Source organism: Sparus aurata, chromosome 3, assembly GCF_900880675.1.
Source record: "Sparus aurata chromosome 3, fSpaAur1.1, whole genome shotgun sequence".
NCBI lineage: Eukaryota > Metazoa > Chordata > Actinopteri > Spariformes > Sparidae > Sparus > Sparus aurata.
In genome coordinates this window covers 20,389,676-20,413,899 of record NC_044189.1, presented here as the reverse complement: position 1 = coordinate 20,413,899, position 24,224 = coordinate 20,389,676, and the positions used below count along the sequence as shown (strand labels likewise).

The 24,224-nt window shown below is 45.3% G+C and overlaps 1 protein-coding gene and 1 long non-coding RNA gene across 3 annotated transcripts; one reads left to right on the top strand and one right to left on the bottom strand.

Annotated features, from left to right (window-relative positions):
* Positions 1 to 2,567: 2,567 nt before the first annotated feature.
* col1a2 (collagen, type I, alpha 2) lies at positions 2,568 to 19,233 on the bottom strand. 2 transcript variants are annotated; one of them, XM_030411200.1, is made up of 51 exons: positions 19,019 to 19,227; positions 17,380 to 17,384; positions 16,496 to 16,507; positions 16,107 to 16,142; positions 15,648 to 15,731; positions 15,171 to 15,227; positions 14,905 to 14,949; positions 14,734 to 14,787; positions 14,530 to 14,583; positions 14,384 to 14,437; positions 14,216 to 14,269; positions 13,701 to 13,754; positions 13,443 to 13,487; positions 13,178 to 13,276; positions 12,993 to 13,046; positions 12,528 to 12,626; positions 12,159 to 12,203; positions 11,917 to 12,015; positions 11,732 to 11,785; positions 11,509 to 11,616; positions 11,347 to 11,400; positions 11,125 to 11,223; positions 10,875 to 10,928; positions 10,661 to 10,759; positions 10,515 to 10,568; positions 10,355 to 10,408; positions 10,173 to 10,226; positions 9,992 to 10,045; positions 9,854 to 9,898; positions 9,640 to 9,738; positions 9,097 to 9,204; positions 8,946 to 8,999; positions 8,771 to 8,824; positions 8,057 to 8,110; positions 7,851 to 7,904; positions 7,639 to 7,746; positions 7,408 to 7,461; positions 6,720 to 6,773; positions 6,453 to 6,614; positions 6,255 to 6,362; positions 6,003 to 6,110; positions 5,841 to 5,894; positions 5,634 to 5,741; positions 5,452 to 5,505; positions 5,232 to 5,339; positions 5,003 to 5,056; positions 4,798 to 4,905; positions 4,431 to 4,674; positions 4,136 to 4,320; positions 3,796 to 4,038; positions 2,568 to 3,647 (listed from the first exon to the last, which is right to left on the bottom strand). In XM_030411200.1, the coding sequence occupies exons 1-51, from the start codon at positions 19,086 to 19,088 to the stop codon at positions 3,501 to 3,503; spliced, it is 4,071 nt and encodes a 1,356-aa protein (XP_030267060.1). In that variant the 5' UTR covers positions 19,089 to 19,227; the 3' UTR covers positions 2,568 to 3,500. The 2 variants fall into 2 exon arrangements, with proteins under 2 accessions (XP_030267060.1, XP_030267061.1); XM_030411201.1 differs by lacking the exon at positions 16,496 to 16,507 and having other exon boundaries at positions 19,019 to 19,233.
* LOC115578317 (uncharacterized) lies at positions 16,908 to 23,214 on the top strand. The gene is made up of 3 exons (XR_003983417.1): positions 16,908 to 17,341; positions 18,140 to 18,277; positions 21,749 to 23,214. It is a non-coding gene; the product is annotated as an uncharacterized LOC115578317 (long non-coding RNA).
* The last annotated feature ends 1,010 nt before the right edge of the window (positions 23,215 to 24,224 follow it).

The window sequence follows — 24,224 nt, the reverse complement described above, 5'->3', positions numbered from 1 at the left end:
CCTTATAAAGTATACTTAAAGTGTACCTTTATAAACTTAAAATGTTCCAATTTAGTCCGAAGAAGTATTAAATTAGTATACTTTCTAGTATGCTACAAGTACATGGTCCATAGTATACTTGCTACACTTATACTTATACTCAAGCATACTTAATAAAATGAACTTCAAGTATACTACTTTTTGCTAAGGGATGTCTATTATTGATAGCTTGCAGTGTGTGTTGATTCCCTTTTTTGGACTATTGTTGTGTTAATTTGTACATTTATGAGTCCAGTAGAATAACATGTGCAACCAGAATGCCTCAAACATCAACCAGAACATCAGAGAAACATCTGTGGTTAAAACTCCACAGACGAGCGTCAGGGGAATTATATTTAATGATATTATGTTGCTGCCATCAGTTGAAATGCTTTTTTCTAATAGATGCGCCAACACTGATAGTCTGTCTCGAGACCAGTTTTAATAGGGGGTCCAGCTTGGGGCGGCTTTTTATACAACAGGGGAAAAAAGACAAATCCCTCATTCAGACACTGAATGAGACTTTAAACAGTGTTTTACAATTTCAGCATTTTTAATTGGGTTGTAAACTGCTGAGACACTTTATTCCGCCTTGCCCTTCATAATAAAATCATAGCAAAACATCTGTCATTGTGTTATTGATGCAGACTCCTCGTTCGGGGGGGCCACAGGGGGGTCCGGACTGGCCCCTGTTGGTCCCCCCAGAACCACCACTGTTCACTACATGTTCTAGAAGTCCAGGATGTAAAGAGTGTTCATTCACCCTGCGGTGTGTGTGTAATTAGATTAATCATAGCCACCACGTGACATTCAGTGTTCAAACAAAAGATAACTCTTTGGAAGGAAAGTCCAACAAAGACGCAGTGTCGTCTATCAGAGTTTCATCAAGTGACCAACACAGCTGTTCTGCCTCTGGGCCCGCTGGACCTCATTTCACACAGAACCAAGTCTGATACAAAGGCCCGCTTTATGTGTGTGTGTGTGTGTGTGTGTGTGTGTGTGTGTGTGTATGTGTGTGTGTGTGTGTGTGTGTGTGTGTGTGTGTGTGTGTGTGTGTGTGTGTGTAACTCTTCAGGATTGACGTGCTGCACACTCGTTCACTATCATTTCTGTAATCTGCCGTCTGCTACATGACACACTGTAATTGACTAAACATACTCTCACCACTTCACCTGCAGACTGTTGCTTCACCTGGGTGGGACAGACATTACATACTCTGTGTACATAGAGTATGTACATAGAGTATGTACATACTCTATGTACATACTCTATGTACATACTATGGACTATGGGCTGCCAATCATCCTCCTGACTGATTGTTGGACCTGATATTCAGCTTTTTTCTGATCATCAGTGGGGAGTTTGTTTTCATCCGATGAGGTTAAAGAGCTGATGCTTCGGCTCTGATGAAGCATGCAGAGACGGCAGGATCTCTAGTGGAGGCAAGAAGCAGAACATGTGAGATTCAGGTACCTCAGAGTTGTACTTGAGTAAATGTACTCAGTTACAGTACAGTCCATCCCCGCCACATTCCCTGTCTGCAGGTTGGTTCAGGACTTTTCACTACTTCAGCACAGTACCAGCTGAGTTGGGTCGTGTATTATTATCACTCCTCCACCCCTCAATCTCTGTGTTAAACTGTAACTTTAAGACTTCACACTGGACTCACATGGTGCATATTCATAAACAGATATGCATGTATTGATCGTCCTGGTAGCTCAGTTAGAAAGGTTCAGATCTGAACTGTGTCACCACACATGAACAACATCAGAGAGGTGCAGAACGAAGGAGCACCGTCTCCTCCAGGGGCCACCGGACACACTCTGCTTCTGTGTCTGCAAAAATACTTTTTAAACAATTTTTGTTTTGAATGCAAAATCTTAATCCACCAAAGAAACTAGTAAATCCTGCCGCCAGACAAATGTAGTGCAAAAGAATAAAACGGACAAAGAAGCGCCTGACTTTGTATTTTAACGCAGTACTCGAGTAAATGTACTGCTAGCATCAACGAATGTTGTGTGTGTCTGAAGCATTAAAGGTCCAATCTGTGGTCTTATTCAACGTAATTCTGCTTAAAGAACATCACACCGCCCTCTGGTGGTCATAGAAAGTAATGCATGTGAATTGACGCCCTTCAGCACCGGCTGAGCAGAACTGATAACATTTAATTATATTATACTATTATATTTAATCTAACTCTTATTGGTATGAATGCATCACTGCCGTTCAAGCCTTGATCCAAATCACAGAAATTTATTTGGATGCAAAAGCTGTATTATGCAAAGAAAAGCAACATCAGAAGATGCATATTTACAAGAAACAATGCACGTTAGTAATCACACATTGGCATGGACAGTGTCAACAGAACGTTACTGTACATTAAAACTGGATGTACCGTTGAAAAGCAAGAAAAAAGGGGGGATGGTGACTGAGAATCTGGCTGTGCTTCCACAACAGGAAGATGTTTAAGTCAGAGATGATAAAAACCAAAATACAGTGACGCACCTTCAGTGGTGTCATTAAAACACGAAAGCACGTAAGTCACTGAGTAGTGTGTTTTGGAACATTGGACATGCTTTATTTCAGAACTTTTCACAATTTATTTAAACATCTCACATATACAAAATAGGTACAATAGACTTTGTGGTGTCATTTTTTGAGAGAGAGAGAGGCCGCCTAAAAAAAACCATTCAGAATTGGATGAACTATGTGCTGTCAGTATGAACACTGTGTGGGGTTTAGAGAGCAAAAAAAAAAAAAAGCCTGAACAAAAAACCAAAACAAACAAAAAAAAAAACCTTCTAGACAAATCAAACAAAAAAAACCAAAGAAACGAAATGAAACAAAAAACCAGACATCAGGTTTAGAGACAGTCCACATGCTTAAAGTGGGGGAGCATCAGGGGACGAATGCAAGACTTCCTCAAAGGTCAATACAAAGTAATACAGTATAAGAGTGGTTTGCTCCACAGCTGCATATTAGCACCATAGATCTCTGCTTCAAGTAACTGAGCACCTTCCGATACAGGACAACGCTTGAAGCATTAGAAGTCGTAACATCTCTGTTGTGGACCCAGGTTGTGTCAATAGTATTTTCTTTAGGTACAGGCATGAGGTAGTTTAAACCTTTTTTTCATGGAAATTGTGGTTTTAAACCTCCTCCTTGGAAGATATACAAAGACCACAAAGTGATGCATACTTTCAGCGTTTTTATTACACTTCTTTTATTTTTTACAAAAGGATGGCATGATGTCCCACAACAAGGTGTTTTCCCGCGTCCCTTTGGGTTGCTGTATTAATTTGCATTGCACAAACGCTCCTCTCAGTCCGTTCAGTCCTCTCAGATAGTTGCCCATCTTAAGCAAGTGGATGTGCAGAGAGAAATCAGCATTCAGTATAAAAAAAACAACACAGAAAGAAGGGCAGAGATTTTGTTTTTTCGTTCTTTCTCTCTTTTTTGGTGTTAATTTATCATGAGTCTATTTATTTGAAACAGACTGGGCCAATGTCCAAACCAAACTCCTGTTCAGCTCCACCAATGTCCAAAGGTGCAATGTCGAGGATGGGCAGGCGAGATGGTTTATTTGTTCTGTACTCAATCACTGTCTTGCTCCATTCACCAGTGTGTGTCTGCAGGCGGGAGGAAACAAAAGAAGGTTTTAGAATCGTGCTGCCCACCAACATCGCATTAATGCAGCAGTTTGTACACAGAAACCTTCACTTCTCAGGAGAAATGATGAAACTGAACCACAGAAAAACAACTGCAGAAGCTACTTACAGTGCAGCCGTCCTCCAGCACGGAGAAGGTGAAGCGGCTGTTGCCCTCGGCCCTCAGCTCCACGTCGTTGGAGCCCATGAGCACCACAGCCTTCTTCAGGTTGCCGCTCTCACCATCCATGTAGGCAACGCTGTTCTTGCAGTGGTAGGTGATGTTCTGGCTAGCCTGGTTGGACAGCAGGCGCATGAAGGCCAGCTGGGTGGCCATGCTCTGGGAGCTGATGGTCTCGTCGTTGTAGGTGAACTGCGTGGAGAGGAAGGAAGGACCGTCAGCATTTTGGAATCTACGTAGAAGATGTAAGTATTCGTCATTTCCTGCTCGGGAAGAAGTAAGCGCTCACCTCAGAGTCTCCATTGATGGTCTCTCCGAACCAGACGTGCTTCTTGTTCTCGGTGCTTCTGTACCAGTTCTTCTTGGCGATGCTCTCAGGCTGGGCATAGATGCAGGTCTCGCGGGTGGAGAAGTCGCAGAAGACCTTGATGGCATCGTTGGTGCAGCCCTGGTTGGGGTCAATCCAGTAGAATCCTGCAGGACAGACAAGAGAGAGTCAGGCTGATGGAAAGAGACCAGTGAGACTAATATGGGCTCAGAAAGCTGCGGTCCGTGTAGGTGGGTCTAGACTTTGTTGAGCTTACCGCTGGTCCACTCGGGGTGGCTGAGCTTGATGTCACGGCAGGTGCGGGCGGGGTTCTTCCTGGATCCCTCAGGGGTGAGCAGGTTATCGATCTGAGTGTTGAGGGACTTGATGGTGGCATCGACCTCGTAGTCCTTGGCTCTCATGGCGGGCTGATCAGCTCTGTACTCATCATATCCAGAAACATCGTATCCACCACCAGAGGGGCCGGGAGGTCCGGGCAGACCGGGAGATCCAGGAGGACCCTGATTTGGATCACAGAGTGGAAACGTCAGATCCTTTCACTTGTAATGGAGCTTGTCTATCTGCTTAATGAAAATGACCAAATTCTGTGTTGAAGCAGATGAAGACAAAGTAGAAGTGCTTACAGCGGGTCCAACGTATCCAGGGGGTCCACGAGCACCAGGAGATCCGATGGTTCCATGGCCACCAGCTCTACCATCCTTACCAGGGGGTCCATGGGGTCCAGCAGGTCCCTGAAGAGGAGATCATCACATGGCACAGTCACATATTTGTCCTTTATGGATCTAGAAAAATCCCTGGTGTATTGTGGGTTATCAGGACTCTACTCACTCTGGGTCCAGCAGGTCCGTTGGGTCCAGCAGATCCAGTGTCACCGGAGGGTCCCTGTAGAGAGACGGAGGGCATTATTGAATGACACTGTAACGATGAACGAGTCGTCCTCTACATGCAGTGTTGACATGTAGAGCTGATGCATCTGGAGTCGTGTGAATCAGGTAAAAATCAGCACTTGAAGCTTTTCATATTTTGGTGTGAATGTTGAAGGTATGCCGTCACTCACAGATGGTCCGGGCATTCCCTGGAGACCAGGATGTCCACGCAGTCCCTTCATGCCTCTCTCTCCCTTGTCTCCAGCACCTCCCTTCTCACCACGGGTTCCAGCAGGTCCCTATAACACACATGCACACACACACACCTCAAGTTAGAACAGGATACAGTTTGTCGTGCACATGAACATGAAACGAGCACTATCTATACCTATATAGGTTTATTGTACTTACAGAAGCGCCTCTAGCTCCGGCCTGTCCGACGGGTCCTGAGGGACCTCCGGGGCCCTAGAGACGAGGAAAGACAAGAATAAAAGGACGAGTGAATCAAGCAGATGATTGGACCCTGCGAATGTTGCTGCACAGTCATAGAAGATAATCTGTGTAGTTGTGTCTGAGTTACTATTCATACGTACAGACTCTCCACGGTTTCCAGGTCTTCCAGCACCTCCAGTAGGTCCAGCGGGTCCAGGGGCACCAGCAAGTCCCATGGAACCAGCAGATCCGGGCTCACCACGGTCTCCCTGAAGAAGGTTATAAACAGGGCCGGTGCAGGTCAGAGAGAGGCATCTGTGTGTGTGTTGTGCATACAGACATAGTCAAGGTGTGTGAGAGGCCGTTACCTTGAATCCAGCGATTCCAGGACGACCAGGGGGTCCATCATTACCGGGGCTACCCTACAGGCAGAGAATACCAAGCTTCAACTGATAGTCTTCAACTGAGTGGTTTTTGTGCGAGACAGGTCGCTGTTAGCAGGTCGCTGCAGCACGTGTACTTGGCCTTACCTCACGTCCAGCCTCTCCCTGAGGTCCGGTCATACCAGGCAGACCAATGTTTCCAGCAGGACCACGGGCTCCAGGGGCACCAGCGGGTCCAACTCTACCAGCCTCTCCCTGTGATGGGAAGCAGAGAAAATCACTGGGTCATGTACAGTCAGAGGCTTCATACTGCATGTGAAGCAATGTTTGATTTTGATTCAATGCACATTTAAAATCTTGAAACACAACATCAGTGTTACTTTATTAATGTGTACTTACAGGACCACCGGGACCACCAGGAGAACCACGATCTCCTCTAGCACCAGGCAGACCAACGAATCCTTGAAGTCCAAGAGGACCACTGGTTCCAGGAGCACCAGAAGGACCCTGAACACAGACGCCAAATATCAATGAAATCTTTGTACTTCAGCACACCGCAGCTTCATCATGTCGACTGAAAAAAGAGCTCTAACTTACAGGAGGACCAGACTCTCCAGAGGATCCCTTCTCTCCAGCCAGACCAGGTGGGCCAACCATACCCTGCTCTCCAGAGGGACCAGCGGGACCGGGGTCACCACGGAGTCCACGAGGACCATCCTTACCAGCGGGACCAGAAGAGCCAGGGGGTCCAACAATGCCCTGAGAAGGTCAGAGGAATAGTGAGGGTGTGTGTGAGTGTGTGTAATCCACCGTGTTCATGTGTGTGTGTTTCTTAATGGTTGTAAATATAAGATCAATACTTACAGCGGGACCGCCGGGTCCAACTCTACCAGCGGCACCAGGGAAACCAGTCAGACCCTGACATCACAAACACACAACTACAGGTTAGAGGGTGGATCATCAAGGATGTGTGTCTGTGTGTGTCTGTGTGTCTCTGTGTGTCTGTGTGTGTCTGTGTGTGTGTGTCTGTGTGTGTCTGTGTGTCTCTGTGTGTCTCTGTGTGTGTCTGTGTGTGTCTGTGTGTGTCTGTGTGTGTCTGTGTGTGTGTCTCTGTGTGTGTCTGTGTGTGTCTATGATTCGTCACAGTGAAGAAATGAATATAAAGAACACAAATTGTTGTATTTTGCTGCTTTGAGACATTTGACATTTTATAAAGTTGGGTTTGTAATAAGGAGCACTTTACCTAAAACATTTTCCTAAAACCTCATTTATTCCTAATAAAAGAGCAAAGGAACACATTTATGAAAGGATAATAGGAGATAGAATTTATTAATTTGTGTCTTAAGATGCAGGAAAAATCTTCTTCATGGTGCTTGTTGGGAAAAACTGAAGGCTAGTTCCAAACTAGGAAGACCAAAAGTCATCAACATCTATGATCAAAACCACTGACTAGATTTTAATTCTGAGTCACGTCGCGCTCTCGTAGCTTTACCATGACGGGCTGAGGTGAGTGTGTGAGTGTGGCAGGTGCATGTTGCTATTTCATACTCACAGAAGGTCCGGTGTCTCCACGAGCACCAGCAGGTCCAGAAGCACCAGAAGGACCCTAGATAATCAGACCAAGAAACCAGACATCACTCTTCTGAGTTTATAGCTGCGATCCTAAATTCTTAAACTATAAGAATCTGTCTGACACCTGATTAACCTTCTCCTGCTCCTTAAATCATACACCGAGTCTATTATATTTGATCTATCCTATATGTCTGGTGTAAATGGTACTAACAGGAGGTCCAGACTGTCCAGCGGGTCCAGCAGGGCCGGCGGGGCCGAGCTCTCCCTTTACTCCAGCAGGTCCACGCTCTCCTCTTGCTCCAGGCTGACCGTCAGCGCCCTGTAGGGAGGAACAGTGAAGGGGTCAACATCTGGGCATGCTATCCTGCTGCCTGGTCAGGATTTGTGTATATGATATTGAAAGGTGATTGGCGGCTGTCTTACAGGGGGTCCAGCGAATCCGGAAGATCCAGCAGGTCCAACCTCTCCACGCTCTCCCTGTGGACAACAAGCAAACGGTCATGAAGACTGAGCGTACTGCACACACAAGCTGTTTTTTGTTTGAATCTCTTCATCCTGTGTTAATGTGAACAGGCATGGATGTGGTAAAAAAGGTGATATGATGCAGGATGTGAGCCACAGCTACTCACAGGGGTTCCACGAGGTCCAGCGGGTCCAGCAGGTCCGAAGGAACCGCCCTCACCCTGGAGGAGAGAACAGTGTCTTCAGCTTAGCATTGTCAAAATCAGCATTATTTTAAATGTAAGTGACTTTTGTTAACACAGTTATAGCAGTAGTGTGTAGAAGAAGAACAACATTTGCTGTCTGAATATTCAAATATATTATTTTGTGTATTTGAATTTGAATTTTCTTTTTACTTGTTCTGTTTGTTTGACATCTGTATCATCCGTATTTTATGACAAAATAATAATAAAAGTGTCCTTTTGTTGTGTTGTGTCGATGCTCTCCTGGAGCGATGGCTGTAATATTATAAAATGTCCATCAGGTGGCAGCACTGAGTTGGAACTACAGATACAGTAAATGGTGTTTAAGTGGAGGTATTTACAATTTTCTCCTCCAGAAAAGTTTCATGTCTAAATTTATGGAGTCCGGTTTGTCAACAGTGAGAATCTCTGACAGTAATTTGATCTCAGAGACGGCTGCGATGGTTTTCTACTGTAGGCTAATGCTAAGAGCCTGTCAGCCATCTTGACTGACGCTGGAGGCAGCCATCTTTAGGCTGTAACAAAGCTCCATAACATTAATTAGTTTGTGTCACAGTGTACACCCTACACACCTTTATTCAAATCTTTTGTTTGATTATTTGTTTTGTGGTAAATAATATCCATACATCAGCTGCTTACCTTATCACCGTTGGCTCCGGTGGGTCCGGGAGGTCCAGCGGGTCCAGGCATGCCCTACAGAGGACGGAGGACAGGACACTAAGACTGAGGCTCTGGTCCAAACACTCTCTGATGGAGTGAATGACAACAATCTTTTTATCAAGTGCCTCATGAAGAATCAGAGAGCTGAACTTACACGGGATCCATCTCTGCCAGCGTTACCATCAGGTCCTTTGTGTCCAGGCTCTCCCTACAGGAGAAGGTTGGAGATGTTCTCATTAACAAACATCAGCTGATTAGAAGGGTAAAATCTGCTTTATTTGTAGTTGGTAGATTCTGGAACTTACCTTCTCTCCTTTACCTCCAGGGGTTCCAGCAGCTCCGCGCTCGCCGGGCATGCCACCAGGTCCTTGGTGTCCAGGACCACCGGCAGCTCCAGCAGCACCAGGCTCTCCCTGGAGACAGAGATGGCAAACTATGGTTCATTCTCAATAAAACAAACCTGCTTCTGTAAATACAAGAGCTCATATATTAGCTTGACGTATACATGAATGCTGCAGCACTGAAGCCCTCAGATGCTGTTTATCACTCTGCACTGAGATTCATAACTGGCAGTATCTATAAGAAGTGCATGTTTTTATTAACCAGAGACAATGTACATTTTCAGTTTAGAAGTTACTGTGATTATAGGTAGCTGGTTAGCTCACTTTTGTCCGTAGTGTCTAGTTCTTCTCCTTTTGTTGTGGGCTTCATTGAACATTTTACTGGATTGTGCACTTTCTTCCTTTTGTCTGTTTTCTGAATCTGCTGTAGTGTAAATTAGGTCTCTACCTAAATGTATTTCTGAGTTTAAATAAGGTTGAAGAAGGATCTTTTTTTTTTCATCCTACCTTGCCACCATCAGTTCCAGGGGCTCCAGCAGGTCCACGGGCTCCCATTGATCCCTGAGGTCCAGAAGCACCAGCAGCACCGGGGTTACCACGCTCTCCCTGGAGGAACACATCGAGGGGATCAGTTTCTTTCACTTTGTTTTATCTATTTGAATCACATTGCTTCCTTTGCTGTGAACAGAGCCAGAGGGAAGGCGTCTGCAGGGTAACTCACCTTGCCACCAGCAGGTCCAGCGACTCCCTGGTCTCCTGGGATTCCCTACAGAGAGACACATGGTTGGTTAAAGACGTTCTGTGGTCTGATTGTACTGTAACATAAGAACATTTCAGAGTTTGTTTGTGTGTTACTTACTCTGTCTCCGGGCTTGCCAGCCTCTCCACCAGGTCCAGCGGGTCCAGGCAGACCCTGAAAAGATCAAGCAGCTGGATCAGAACTGACACACTCAAAAGGGCAGTAAAGGTACTGAATTTCTGGATTTCCAAAGAAAAGTTGCTCTGATTTGTTTAAATAGGATCAGATGATGGATCCACACCTGGAAGCCAGGAGCTCCAGAGGGTCCCTGCTCTCCCTTCTCACCAGGACCACCCTGTCGGAGGAAAGAGAGAAGACCGATGTTTAAAATGGCACACTGGTGGCTAATCACATCATAGATGCTGGTCTGGGTGCGTATGAATGCATGTGTGAGCAATATGAATGCTGTGTAAGGACACTTACAGAGGGTCCAGTGGCACCAGTGGCTCCGTTGTTGCCGTCGGGTCCAGGGGCTCCCTGAAGACAAAGATAAATGAATTGTTATAACGACTGAAAAGTCCTGCGGTCTGAGAGTTCAGATGTGTTATCAGTGAGCGACATGTAGAGGTGTGTTGTGACTCACTCTCAGTCCAGTGGGGCCGGTGGCTCCCTTGTCTCCAGGCTTGCCAGGCTCACCCTGAAGGAGGTCAGAGGTCAGTTCAGCACAGATAATGATGAACTTAACGATATACGGAAACATTTCCCAGTCTTGGCCTTTTCTCTACTTACAGAAGGTCCCTTGGGTCCGGGGAAGCCGATGTTTCCAGGCTGGCCTCTAGGTCCAGTTGGGCCGGGAGGTCCACCACGGCCATCTTGTCCAGCAGGACCCTGGAGGAGAAAATGGGAAGTACAGCAGGACGTCATGTTGATGGCGTTCATTAGAGCAGATATGGATGTAAAACAGTGAAATGTGTGTTTTTCTGTGACATTCAGATTCACTCACAGCAGGTCCCTCCTTTCCTGGGGGTCCAGAGCTTCCAGGGCTTCCTGGGAGACCCTGAAAAATAAATATTAATCAGTAATTAAGATGTATCTATTATTTTATTTATATATTTTTTATTTTATCGTTCCCAATATCAGCAGCTTCGTAGCAAAACCATTACAGGACTGCAGCTCCAAGCTCATCCAACTTCCCCTTCAGAGACTCAGAGAACTCACACAGAGATCAGGTCAGAATTTGGCAGAAGACTCACCCTGAGACCAGCTGGGCCAGGCTCACCAGCACGGCCAGCATCTCCAGGGGGTCCACGAGGTCCACCGGCGCCGGTGGCACCACGGGCACCGGGCATACCCTACGAGCAGGAGACACAGAGAAGAGAATTTAGGAGGAAGCTTCACCTCATCACTGGATGTTCTGTTGATGTGCGTTACATGTAACATGTTGCTGGAATGAGATTTGCTCACTGAACACTCACAATTGGGCCAGTTCTTCCCTCAGCACCAGGCATACCACGGCCGCCAGGAGCGCCCTGTAGGAGACACGCACGCATGAGCAGGCGACCCGAGTAACACAACCTCTGGATCTGTGTTGGTGTGGTGCATCACCATCCACTCAGAAATGGCTGTCTGGTACTCACTCTAGCTCCACGGTTGCCAGTAGGTCCAGTAGCACCAAGCTCACCAGCGGGTCCTCTCTTGCCCTCCTCACCCTGAGGTCCAGGGGGTCCCTGGGGTCCAGAGTTACCCTGAGGAAAGCAATAGAGAAGTTATGAGTCATAAACAGTGTGGAGGTCGCGGAGGTCTTCAGATTGAGTTTGGTAGAGTTGTAAAGTGAAGAACAGGATCAGGACTTTAACTTACAGGCTCTCCTTTGGGACCGCCATCTCCCTTCACTCCCTGAGGGCCAGGATCTCCCTGAAACGCAGAAACAGACACCATCAACGGAAATACCACGCATCAGATGTTTCTGCGTGTCTGCACGAGGGTGTGGTGTTATATGGATATTAATATTTCGGTTTTTTGTGGCTGTTGGTGTGTGTACTTACACCAAGACCTCTCTGTCCAGCAGCACCCTGAGGGCCCTGGGGTCCAGGTCCTCCTCTTGGTCCGGGGAAGCCGGGAGCTCCAGCAACACCAGGGGTACCCTAAACAACAGCACGGGCAGACAGGTGAGCATCACACACGCCTAACTGTCTTGTACCTATGTCTGGGTGTTTTACCTTTATTGTAAGTATAATATTATATTTATACACAATAAATAATAGAATCTATGAACTTGAATACTTACAGCAGCTCCCTTGGCTCCGTTCAGGCCATTAGCACCGGGGTTTCCCTGCAGGGGAGAAAAAGAAATTAGGAAATCAAAACACTATAATATACAGGCTGAGATGATATCAGGCACTGACACTACATGACAATATAACTGCTCTGTCCAGGATTATTCACAGAACTTCAATAAGTTAAAGAACAAATACCTGGATAGCATGATCATTTCATTTAGTCATCTACATCACTGAAGTAAAAATGTCGACATGCATATTTAGTAGAAATTCAGTTTGTGGACGGATTGATCCAACATGTTTCTGTTTTCCAGGTCAGGTCACGAGTGACCGAGGGACAGAAAGGTAAGTGGAGACATCTCAGTCAGGATACTTACAGAGGGACCAACGGGGCCAACAGCGCCATTGGTACCGGGCTCTCCTCTTGCTCCCTGAGCTCCAGATGGGCCAGTAGCTCCAGCGGGTCCAATCTCTCCCTGTCAGAGACAAAAACACATCCACAATCAATACTGTGATGAAAGCAGCCTTGGCTAATGAAACAATATACTGGTATTGTATAAGGATGTGTTGGTGTGTATGTAAATGATCAGATAGCGGTGCATATATATTTATATTATATATGTATTTATATTATATATATATTTATATATATGTTTGGTCTGAAGTGTCTGAGGCTGCTACATGCATGAAGGATCCCCCTGGGGATACTATACAGCACAAGAAGATGCTCATACTGAATGTCAACGAGAGCTGCATCCTTCTGTGACTCTAAACATGAACTTCTCTGGGAGGATAAGTTCCTAAAGAACAGGAGAGGCAACAGGAGGTGGAATCACACTGACCTTGGGGCCGGGGCCACCGGGGAAACCTGGGGGACCAGCAGCACCGAGGGGACCCTGGTAGAAGAACGTCAGGTCACATTCAGGTCAAGTTATAAGTTAAAAGATATTACGAAGCACAGGTACCTTGATGATAACTTTCTTTTGAGTTCAAAATTCACAAAGAGGTTTAAAGGGCCAGTACTCACAGCAGGGCCGGCGGGGCCAACATTGCCATCAGCACCACGAGCACCAGCGGGGCCAGCAGGGCCAGCACGACCTCTCTCACCAGGCATACCACGAGATCCCTACAGGGAGGATACACAGGAAGGACAAGTGATGAGCAAAGTGTCGTTACTGCAGTCATAACAAATGATGAGAATGAGTGTTAAAGCATCTAATACGGCTTTTACTGAGGTTTACTAAGGGATTGTGCATAAATGAGTCAATCTTGAAGTTGATCACAAAACTTACAGCCAGTCCAGGACTTCCAGCAGCTCCGTGTGCACCGGGCTCACCCTACAGCCAGACAGGAGAACATGATGAGGCGTCAGACAGGAAGTGACTCAAGGTCAAAGGTTGAAGGGTCAAATACAGAAGATTAAATCTGACAAGTACAATATTCTACAAACTGTATACGCCTGACATGTTATCAGCAGGCTCATATCAACATGAAGATATCAAGACTCAGAGAAACTGTGCTGCTATAGTAAATACAGGTGCCCTTCTTACCTTGGCGCCAGCAGTACCGGGCTCTCCCTTACGTCCATCCAGACCAGTGTAACCCTGAAACACAGAGGGAAAGTGATGATGGAAGAGGCTTACGATCACCTACTGAAATACCCCACACACAAGCATAAAACAGAAGAAATAAGGAACAAAATCAGGGGACAGGGACATCCAGAGCTCCCTGTGAGACAACGAGGGAGCCTGGCTCTGGTTTGGTTTATATGGAGGGAGCCTTCAGATACCTGAAAGCCACAAAGTGACTTCACAGACGAAACATTCTCACGCAAAACAGGGACTAAAAACCTTAAACAGCAGCCGTTAGACTCCTTTTGTTTCTAGTTAGCTCCTCAGAGAAGAAGACTAGAGAGGAAAGTGGCTCCAAAATCCTTTCCAGTGGCGCTCCAAGTCATCTGAGTCCACATTTTACACAGTGCAGGTGGAGCTCTGTTTTTTTTAATTGGCTGCAGGCTGGTGGGGTTCAGGTGAGGTCGAGCAGAGGAATCACAATCAACACTCACTCTGTGTCCCTTCATTCCTGGAAGTCCGGGGGTTCCGGGGAATCCACGAGCACCCTGCGAGTCAAAACAAAGAAAATAAGATTCAGATGAAGTCCATATTTAAAGCTGAGATATCTGTTCGTATCTTTCTGTGTTTCATTCTCCTTGTTGAGGAAGGTGTTGTCTCACCTGGGGGCCGGGGACACCTCTGTCTCCGGGCTTGCCGGGTCTGCCGTTGTTACCCTGCGATAGCACAAACAGATGTTAGTTTCTGACATTCACGTAAACGACAGCGGCCCTTGAAAATGCTTGTAGACACACAAATATATACATACGTCCTCTCCGGCTTTGCCAGGGGGTCCAGGGGGGCCACGAGCACCAACGGGGCCCTTAGGAGAGAAAAACAAAACATTCAAGATCTCAAAGATAACTACGACTTTTAATACAATGGCATCTGTGACATCTGACATTGACAGAGAAGCAAAACTAAAGTGTGCTCATCATCACGTGATAATATGAAAGCTGGGAGATTATCTTACAGTCTGTCCAGGCTCTCCGGGCTCACCAGCGTGTCCAGTGTGTCCCTGAGAACCCTGTCGAACAATAAGAGGCGCCGCAATTAGTCTTCACTTAGACACCACAGCAGCAGCAGGCTGCATGCTCAGGTTGTAGGAACAGGGTCAAGTTTGATCCAAAAAGTGTGAACTTACAGGAGGTCCAGGAGGTCCGGGAGGGCCTCTAGCACCCATCATACCCTGAGAAGGAGAAATAAGTCAATGAGTCACTAGGTCAACCTATGCTAGTGTAATGTGTCATTAGTGTGAATGCACTAAATCATTTATGTATAGGTCAGACTGTAGAGTCACTGTCTATGTAAAGGTAGCTGATGGATTGAATGGGACCACGAGGGACCACGAGGGACCATGAAGGACCACAAGGGACCACGTGTGACGGTCATGTGTATGCTGGGCCTCACCATGGGTCCAGGGCCGGGATCAGGGGCTTTTGAACCATCATACTGAGCAGCGAAATTCTGTGAAAACAGAAACAAACACAATTAATTATCCAGTGGACAAAACTTCTCACAACATTATTGGACCGGCAGAGCATCGATCCGGGTCTGATCAATCAATTTATGTTTTAAAGACTTGAATTAATACTACAGTAGTAAAGTAGTAATCTGTTAGCTATGTATCAGAGGGCTTAAGGACAAAAGGTCAAAGGTCAAAGGGTTATGACATCATTATTAAAAGTAATTTCATTATTGCCATTTCAACATAATTGATACCGAGCGTTCGTGTGACACAGAAACACAATGTGGGTCACATTCACACATCCAGCAGCACGAGCAACGCAGGAAATCAAATCACAGCTCAAAGTTTCTAAACCACCTCTTGAGCTAAACGCTGCAAAGCCAGACAGACAATTTTGCGAGAATAAACATCTGACTTACTCCTCCGAGTCCAGGGGGGCCAGGGGGGCCAGCGGGGCCAGGGAGTCCGGGTTTGCCATCTCTTCCATTTGGGCCCTTAGGTCCCTGTAAAGAACAGATGGTGTGGTGAGTAAACACTGGAACAGCCGCTGACAGAAGGCTTCAGTTTATTCTGTTTCATAAAACTACAGGAACACTCAAAATAACAACATATTAAACTTCATGTTACTGTGAGAAAACTGCAACAAAGGTCGATATTAAAACTGGACCAATCAAATCACACGACTGTAACTGTCTGTAAACGCAGGCCTATGGGTGATGTAAACAAAGGGGCGTGGCCTACTGAGGTTAAAAGGTCAAGTGAAGTCAACCAACACTTTGCCAAAGATGCACCAAAATTAGACCACGTTAAAATGCCTAAATTACATATCAGGCAACAGTTGTTTGTTCACAGACAGCAGAGCGTTCACATGAGCTTACCCTGTCACCTCGAGGTCCCTTCTCTCCTCTGGGGCCCTGCAGCAGAGAGAATCACTCAGTCAGACCAAAACAGAGCAGATGGCTGCTTCAGCAACACGTCAGTAAACTACTCCTCTAAAACAGAAAGCATGCCACTGCGTCTCATCTACACTACACTGACAGCAGAGTCGATAAAAAGACAGATTTGAGTTCTGTTCAAACCATCTGCTGTGTAAATTACAATAAAATGTGCATGTACACAAACTTGACCTTACAGTGAGAGGACAAGCAAGTTAACAAAAACACACATTTCATCTTAAAAGAGACTCTGAGCGGATCAGAACCAGGCTGTATGTGTCTGATACACTGCAGATGTGAAGTGACACATAAGAACAACGTCATGTGCTCACCTTGACTCTCGCCTAAACAGAAAAGAAAATAAATAAATGTAAGATTTATTTATTCAGTCTTTTCAGGGTTTGTCAGGATATTCAGCGTGTGGAACAGTCGGCGCTGTGAGCATGCAGTACAGTGTGTGACGCTGAAACGGGCTCATGCAGACCAGAACCAAAATGGAAACGCAGCAGAATAATGTGCATGTGATGTGTGAGTCCAACATGCTGAAACAAAGGACGTGATTAAGAACCAGACTGAACAACCTCTTAGCTGAAAGAGCATGTTAGTCCATGGAAATCATAGAGTTCTGAGGTGTTACCAGAACCATACAGTGCATACTGCACCTTTAAAACACTGAAACATGAAGCTGACAGATGTTTTAGAGCAATCTCAGTTCTGAGCAGAATCTTTAACAGGCTCTGAGACGGGCCCAGGATACGTTCTTTATCTTTTATAAGTGTGATCCAAGCTGAAAATCTCAACCTTTTAGAACTGGCCTGAGATCAGCTTTTGTAAACTGACTGTTTAATCAGCCAGCAGAGGAAGATTCCAAACTGACCCGAGGCCAGCTGTTAGGGGGGCGAGCCTCCCTCTGCCCCTCTCTGCTGTCCTCAGAAAGGATCCTTTGTACCAGGCCCCACGGGTGCCTCAGAGCCGCGGTTTTAGCTTTCACTGACACCAACTTTAGCCAATAGGACCCTCACCTATTCATGGAACAGGAAGGGAGCAAAGCTGCAAGAAAGTATCCTCAAATTCCTAAATGCTCCGCCATCACTGAGATTGCTCAAATGAGTCGAGACCAACCGAGAGGGTCTGCACCATCACTCAGCGTTTGGAAGACAAAAAGGCAAAGTGACAAGGTAAAGCTATCTTTGTGATTTCATGCATGTGTACTGACCGAGTCTGTGGCGTTGGAGAGATGAGGAGGAGGAAGAGGGAGATGAGGAGGGTGGGAGAGAGAAGAGGGGATACACCGTTAGAACATGATGAAGAAACAGTCATTGCAATCCATTCTCTACTCTTCTAAACAGCTTTCACCTGTTCATGGTCAGAGTTTTACTGCCTTCTGCATGAGATCAGTCTATAAAAGTGTGAAAGCTACATTCTGCACAGGCAAGATTAACCTTGTTAAAATCTGATTTTTGTCTCTTATGAGGGCATTTTTAAAAATAAAAGTTTGGCACTGGCAGGACGTGACTGCACCATCACCTACATGTCTCGAACGCGTGTCGGTCCTACAACCATGAACCTTTCTGCATCATCAGTACAAGTCTCAGCTCCTGTCTGAAGGAGTAGCTGAGGGCCACGTCCTCAAACTGTCTCGCTCAGCCTACAGAAGTGAATTTCAGTTCAATAGCATTCCATATAATGAGGATCGGGCTGCCAGCAGGCCTGGACAGGTACGCTGTGCCCTCGGGACAGGAATAGTTGACGTGCTACTACAAACTAGACGAGAACTTCAGCGTTTATGTTTAAATTGAATGACTTCTGTTATTGTTTGATGATTTCTGCTGATGTGTTTTTAAAGGAGGCATTTGTATGATTTTGGCTTGAAAAACCTTCTAATCAGACTAAATTGCCAAGTGGTCAGAATTTGGACTATCGACTGATTGATGATGGAGTCTCTTTCATTCACGGCTGATGTTTGTGTCTCGTAGGTGGACATCAGCTGATGCCCTGTCTGACTCTGGACCAGCTGGTCATGGCTGGGTTCTGGTACTGCTGGGACCTCCCTGTGAACTCCAACACGTCATGTCTAATCTACACCACATGGTGGCGCACTTTGGGGAATGAAGGTGACGTGAAACTACTTATCTACCTCTCTAACAGGGAAAAACTGCACGAAGGCATCAACTTTAATCTTACAGTTTAATTCTTAAATAGTTTGTGGCCTCAAAAATGTTAAATCACATTCAGTAAACTTTCACTGCAAACAAAAAGAATTATGTTAAATAGAACTATTATATTATAGTTATATTGAAGCTTTTAGTCTCACTTCTAGTTCTTGACAAACAGATTTGTTTTTTTCCAAAGAGGAGAAAATGGAGTTGGTGCCAGAGGATGTTTGCACCCGCGGCCACCAGGGGGAGACGCTGTAGTTCCCTATAATACAACCTCATCTCTTGGACATCTGGATGGAACAATATGTACAACGCCCCACTAGGTTTTCCATCCAGTGTCTAAAAGAAAATTAACTTTCAGCCAATTTAATAGCTCCACATGCATTAAACGCCCTGAAGATTCTACTTCAGCGAGAAAACTTTTGTTTCTCTCCCTCTCTCTGTCAGGAGGGCAACTGCTCCTTCTCGGAAACTAATCAAATCATTTTGATTGTATCCTTGGAGAAGAAAAGAAAGTGAAGAATCCTCTGCATGAGCTCAATCCGTTGAGTTTTTATTCAGCGGTGCTTTGCGCTCTCTTCAGGTTGACCTTCATGTACGTCCCAAATAAAAAGCCAAGCGCAAGATCCTGAAGCAGTGGGACCCGGAAAAAAATTATCCATCACAGAGAAAAAAAGAGCAGATAATCAAACTTACATTGACATGATGCTAGGTATGAAGTTACTGCAAGCAGCAACAGAATCCGGGTATCCACAAAGCTGAGCATGTCTACACAGACATGCAGACTCCTTGTGCTGCTGAGCCCTTGTTTTTAAACCACCCTTCAGGAAGGCATACAGTTGTGGTGACACGAGTAACTCCAAACTTAGCAGAAACCTGCTGCCGTGATGCTAGAATAATAAAGTTCTATCAGGCCTATTTATACGGCAGGAGGGTCCCTGGTCTGCGTGTCAAAAGTCAGCCCACTAACCAATCAGAGAAGAGAAACCCAATCTGACTCCCATCCCTCTCCAGCTCACACTCAGTCATGTGGTGCTGCATCTCCCAGCCTCCTCTCCACCAGAGAGCGTTTGGCAAAGCTTTGGCGATGATGACGAGTGCAACGTTTTAATTAGATCCATTCTTTTTGAGGACGTGGACAGCGTCGACGTTTAAAAAGGAGAAGAAGGCCTACGTTTCTCCCCTTTTTTACGGGCTGCAGTGAATCCGGAGTGTCAGTGCAGAGGCACGGCGCGCCCGGGCGCAAAGCAGCCGTGCGCGCAGTTTAGATTTGTGCGTAAAATGTGCCCATTTTGGAGGGCGTCGGTGGGCATCAGATGGCACCGAGACTCTCTTCAGCTTCTTTGGATTTTATGGGGAGAATAACTTTAGGAGAGAGTGTAGGATTATCTGGTGGGTCTTTGTTGGACTGCTGGAGTTATTTGGAGTTTATAGTGTGCCGTTCTTACGCACGGATTTTCTTTTTGATTCTCACTTTCACTCTTATTCTTCTGCTTTTTTTGGAAGCATTCTAGTGACAACTTTGACAATTTCTATGTAGTGTGTGACGACCAGCAACATCCCTCCAGCAGCCAAGCTGACTTTGTGCCATTTATTTCATTTGTTCCACACAAACACTCCCCAAACAGTTCACTGTGCCTGTAAATAAAGAAATGTTTTCCTCCGTCTAAGCTGTGTAGGATCTCTGACAGAATCACTGAATCTTTACTCAGCAAAATGAATGGAATGCGGTGATTCAGGGACAACATTCACCTCAGCTTTAGACTGACAAAAGACAGGTGTGAAGGAGATCCAGTTTCAGCCCCTCTCTCTCTCTCTGAGCAGCTCTTACCTGCCCACATGACCAGACATGTCACCTGCTCTACAACCACTCCAGCAGCACTCAGTGTGGCCCCCCGTCTGCCTCACGTCTCCCACCCTCTGTCCGTTCCACACAGCATAAAAACAAAAAACATTTATTGAACAAACAAAATTTTATAAAGAAAAGCTCATCGTTGGCAGGAGGAATGATCCAGTGTCCTTATGTGCACCTGACTACTGAATTTAAGAACTGTGAACTTATCCTTTAAATGTAAGAATAATGTTACTCATCATGAAAAAGAAGTTTAACAAATCGGAGGTGAATAAATCCCCTCGTATCTTCTGCACTTCATAAAGGAGATTTTCTGCACTCAGTAAAGAAACTCTCAGTTAAATCACAAAGACTTCTAGTTCTCACAGCTCATAAATGTATTTCATGAGGATTATTTTGCCTCTTTAAACTCAAACATGTAGGAGAGTGGAAGGATCTTTATTTTGATCCTCCTGTGCAACATGGATTTACACTTTACTGGGTTTTTATATGTGATGCAGATTGTGATGATGAAAAGCTCGTCTCTGAATGATTTTATGGTGTTTTATCTACAACTCAATATATGTAAATGTGCTTGTCTTATTGAAGTCACTCTAAATGATATAAGGAGTTACATCCTTGTTTAATTCATCCTATATAACTAAGCTCTCTCTTCTGCCTGCGGCCCACGCTCAGTCCTGTTCTCTTTCCTCCCCCCTCTGAGACAGAAACAAAAAAAGAGTAATTGTTGGACACTCCCAACCCTTCACCTCAACTCTTCCCTGAGTCAAAGCAGAAAGATAGAAAGACAGAGAAAAAAAAGGAGGAGGAGGAGCGAGTGAGATGAAATGTGTTTTAAAGATGGCAGAGCTCCCACTCGCTGCAGTTACATTCTCATGTTTGTGGAGGAGCTGGAGGGAGCAGGCGAGGCGAGGCGAGGCCAGGCAGCGGACGGGAATCAAAGATGGCTGCAAAGCTCCACATCATCAGAGTTTTTTCTCTCCGTCCAACCACACGAGACGTGAAACAGACAATTATGTTTGATCTGAGTGAACGCTCGCACTCAAATACTGAAGAACAAGAGTTCTAGAGAAGGTTACGGATGATTATGTGAGAAATACACTCACAGTTCAACAGCAGCAGAAGCAACTCTCATATACAAAATACACAAATAACTAAATAAGAAGAATTCAACTTGAATTTACTTTGATGCCCTTTAACTGACACTTTGGGTAGACGAGCCGTCTGTTCCTGAAGAATGTGAAAAAGTGGTCTTCTGTTCTGTTCTGTGGTCGTTCATCACAGCAGACAGCTCGTTGAGTTTAACTCCACACACAGATCTACTGATCACAGGTCAGCTGTGTTTCTGTTGCTGCGTCAACCTTAAGACATTCACACATATTACTCTGAACAAAAGTTCTGTTGACCCAGTCACAGGCGGTCAGAATGTCAGATATAGTGACAGAAGAATTCCCTCAGTTAAACATTCAGTTCATGACAATATGAAATATAACCACATTATATTCAATCATCCTTTGACCTGAAAAATCTTTCGGCCATTTTGAATCATCTAACGTCTCGCTCCTCTGTTGCAGTTCTGCCAGCTGGGCCCGCAGACAGATTCCTCCAGATGCTGCTGCGCTCTGATTGGACGTCCAGGTTGTTTCCTCAGCGAGTCTCGTGTTTCCCTTCTGATGCAGAGGACAGTGCTGAGGATTATGTGTGGAGCGGGTCCTCTGCTGTCCACCTGTCAGCCAGCTGCTGAGGAGAGGTGAGATCGAGGAAAGCGAGTCGATCAGCTGCTGGATGCTCGGATGGAAATGTAGAACTGTTGCACCCCTGACAGCAAAATGCCAGATCGTATCTGAGGTTATCGTGTCGTATCGTGGCCCAGAATCACAGAGAAGATCGGACGGTGACACTTCAGTTGACATGAGATGAAACATATGAATGTACAGAATACAGATGCTCCCTGCAGCATTCTCAGGTCATCTGGAAGAGAAAGTGGGAATTTTATTACAGCTTACGGCAAAACCAATGACATCCAAGTGAAGACTGAAGTGATGAGTGTGAACACCGTCTGAGCCACAGTGAGCCTCCACATCACCTGACGTACTGTCAGCTGATAAAGATTCAAGTTTCTGAAAGGACATCTCTTAATGTCATCAACCCTCCTGTTGGGTTTGTTTCATTTCAGTTCATTCTGTGTTCTCCGGTCCAAAATGTCTGCGTCTACTTGTTTTTTCAACCGGCCCTACGGTAGCTGAGAACTAAATAACATAAAGGCTCTCTCTAGATCCAGTGATCAGTGAAGTTGTGATGTAAATAAAAACAGAACCTGATTTGTAAATCCTGTTCAGCTTATATTCAGCTGAACACACCACACAGACGAGATAGTCAGTGTTCAAACTGATTCACTTCAGTGTTTCTTCTGCAAATATTCTCTCAGTTTGAATCTGATGCTGTGACAGGAGCATGTTTAACACTGTGTGACATCACCTTTACTTTTAATGACGCTCAGTAAGTGTTTGTGACATGAGGACACTAACTGTTAGAAGCCACGCTGCTGTAACGTGCAGAATGTGGCTCTGCATCGTCTCGCTGAAATAAGCACGGATGTCTCTGAAAAAGACGCTGCTTGTTGCTCCAACACCTGTATTCACCTTTCAGCACTAATGGTGCCTTCACAGATACGAGTTACCCATGATGCCATGGGCCATAACACGCCTCCGTTCCATCACTGATGCCGGCTCTGAACTGTGTGCTGATAACAATCTGCAGGTTCCTTTTCCTCTTTTCCTCTCGGGGGACAAGACGTCCAGGATTTCAAAGAACAATCTGAGATGTTGACTCAGAATATTTGTGGATATCTTATCAGAAAGTTCATCAGTTTGAACATTAGATATCTTGTCTTTGAAGTGTATTCGATTGAATATAAGCTGAAAATCACTGTATTCTGTTTTTACATTTACACAACGTCCCAACTCTGGAATTGTGTTGTTTTAGTTTCAGCTCATTACACACTGATGAAAACAAAATCATGAATATTATTTTCTACACACTCGACCTCGAAGAACTCGAGTTCTTGTGAACATTAAACATTTCAAAACTTTTCACTATTTATGGCCTGAAATTCATATGATTATATTATTATTTGACTTGAGTTTATACAACTCATATTTAACAAATACTCACACTCACTTATAACAGATTGATCAAATTGGTGACTGATTGATTGTGATTGTGATTGTGAAGGCTACAGCGCTTCACACTCAGTAAACCAATCAGTGGTCTCTGTGGTCCTGGACAGACCGGACCTCCTCCATCAGGACAGAAACATCCTGATTGGATGAGATCACCTGGTCAGACAGGATCATCACCTGCATGGAATCACACTCAGACACCAGCAACTGACTATAGAGGTGGTTCAGTGATGGAGCAGAGAGAAAGAGAGAGTTTGTGATGAAGGTGGAGGAAGAGGAGGAGGAGGAGGAGGAGAAATCACACACATCCACCTATTATCCATCCACCCACTGAACACAAGGCAGCCGAGGAAAGATCAGAAACTGGCTGAAGGTTGAAGGAAGCAAAGAGTGAAGGATGAAAAGATTCAGACACACACACACACACACACACACAGAGGCTCTAATTAAACAGGGCACTGCACGCTAACACACACACACACACACACACACACACACACGTACACAGACATATACACACATCAGCAGACATGCAGGGCGGCTGAGGTTTTTAAATTACAGCCTATATTCCAGGCAGTTTTTCTCTTTTTCTTCTCTGAACACTTGAAACCAACTTTCCACACCGGAATACCTTCGGAAAAACTCCAAACTATGAAACTCAGCTCGTCAGTGATAAAAATGATTTTGTCAAAATAATGAGGAATCTTTTTTAAGCTGTGGCGTGTAGAGTTACACGAGGGGAGTCATCATCTCCCCCATCTCGGCACAAAATAGCACAGCAGTGATTTCTCAGTGAATCCTCGGCCACAGTTTGATTTCTAAGGGTCCACCTGGTTCGTCTGTATTTAGTCAACTTGATTGTAAAATG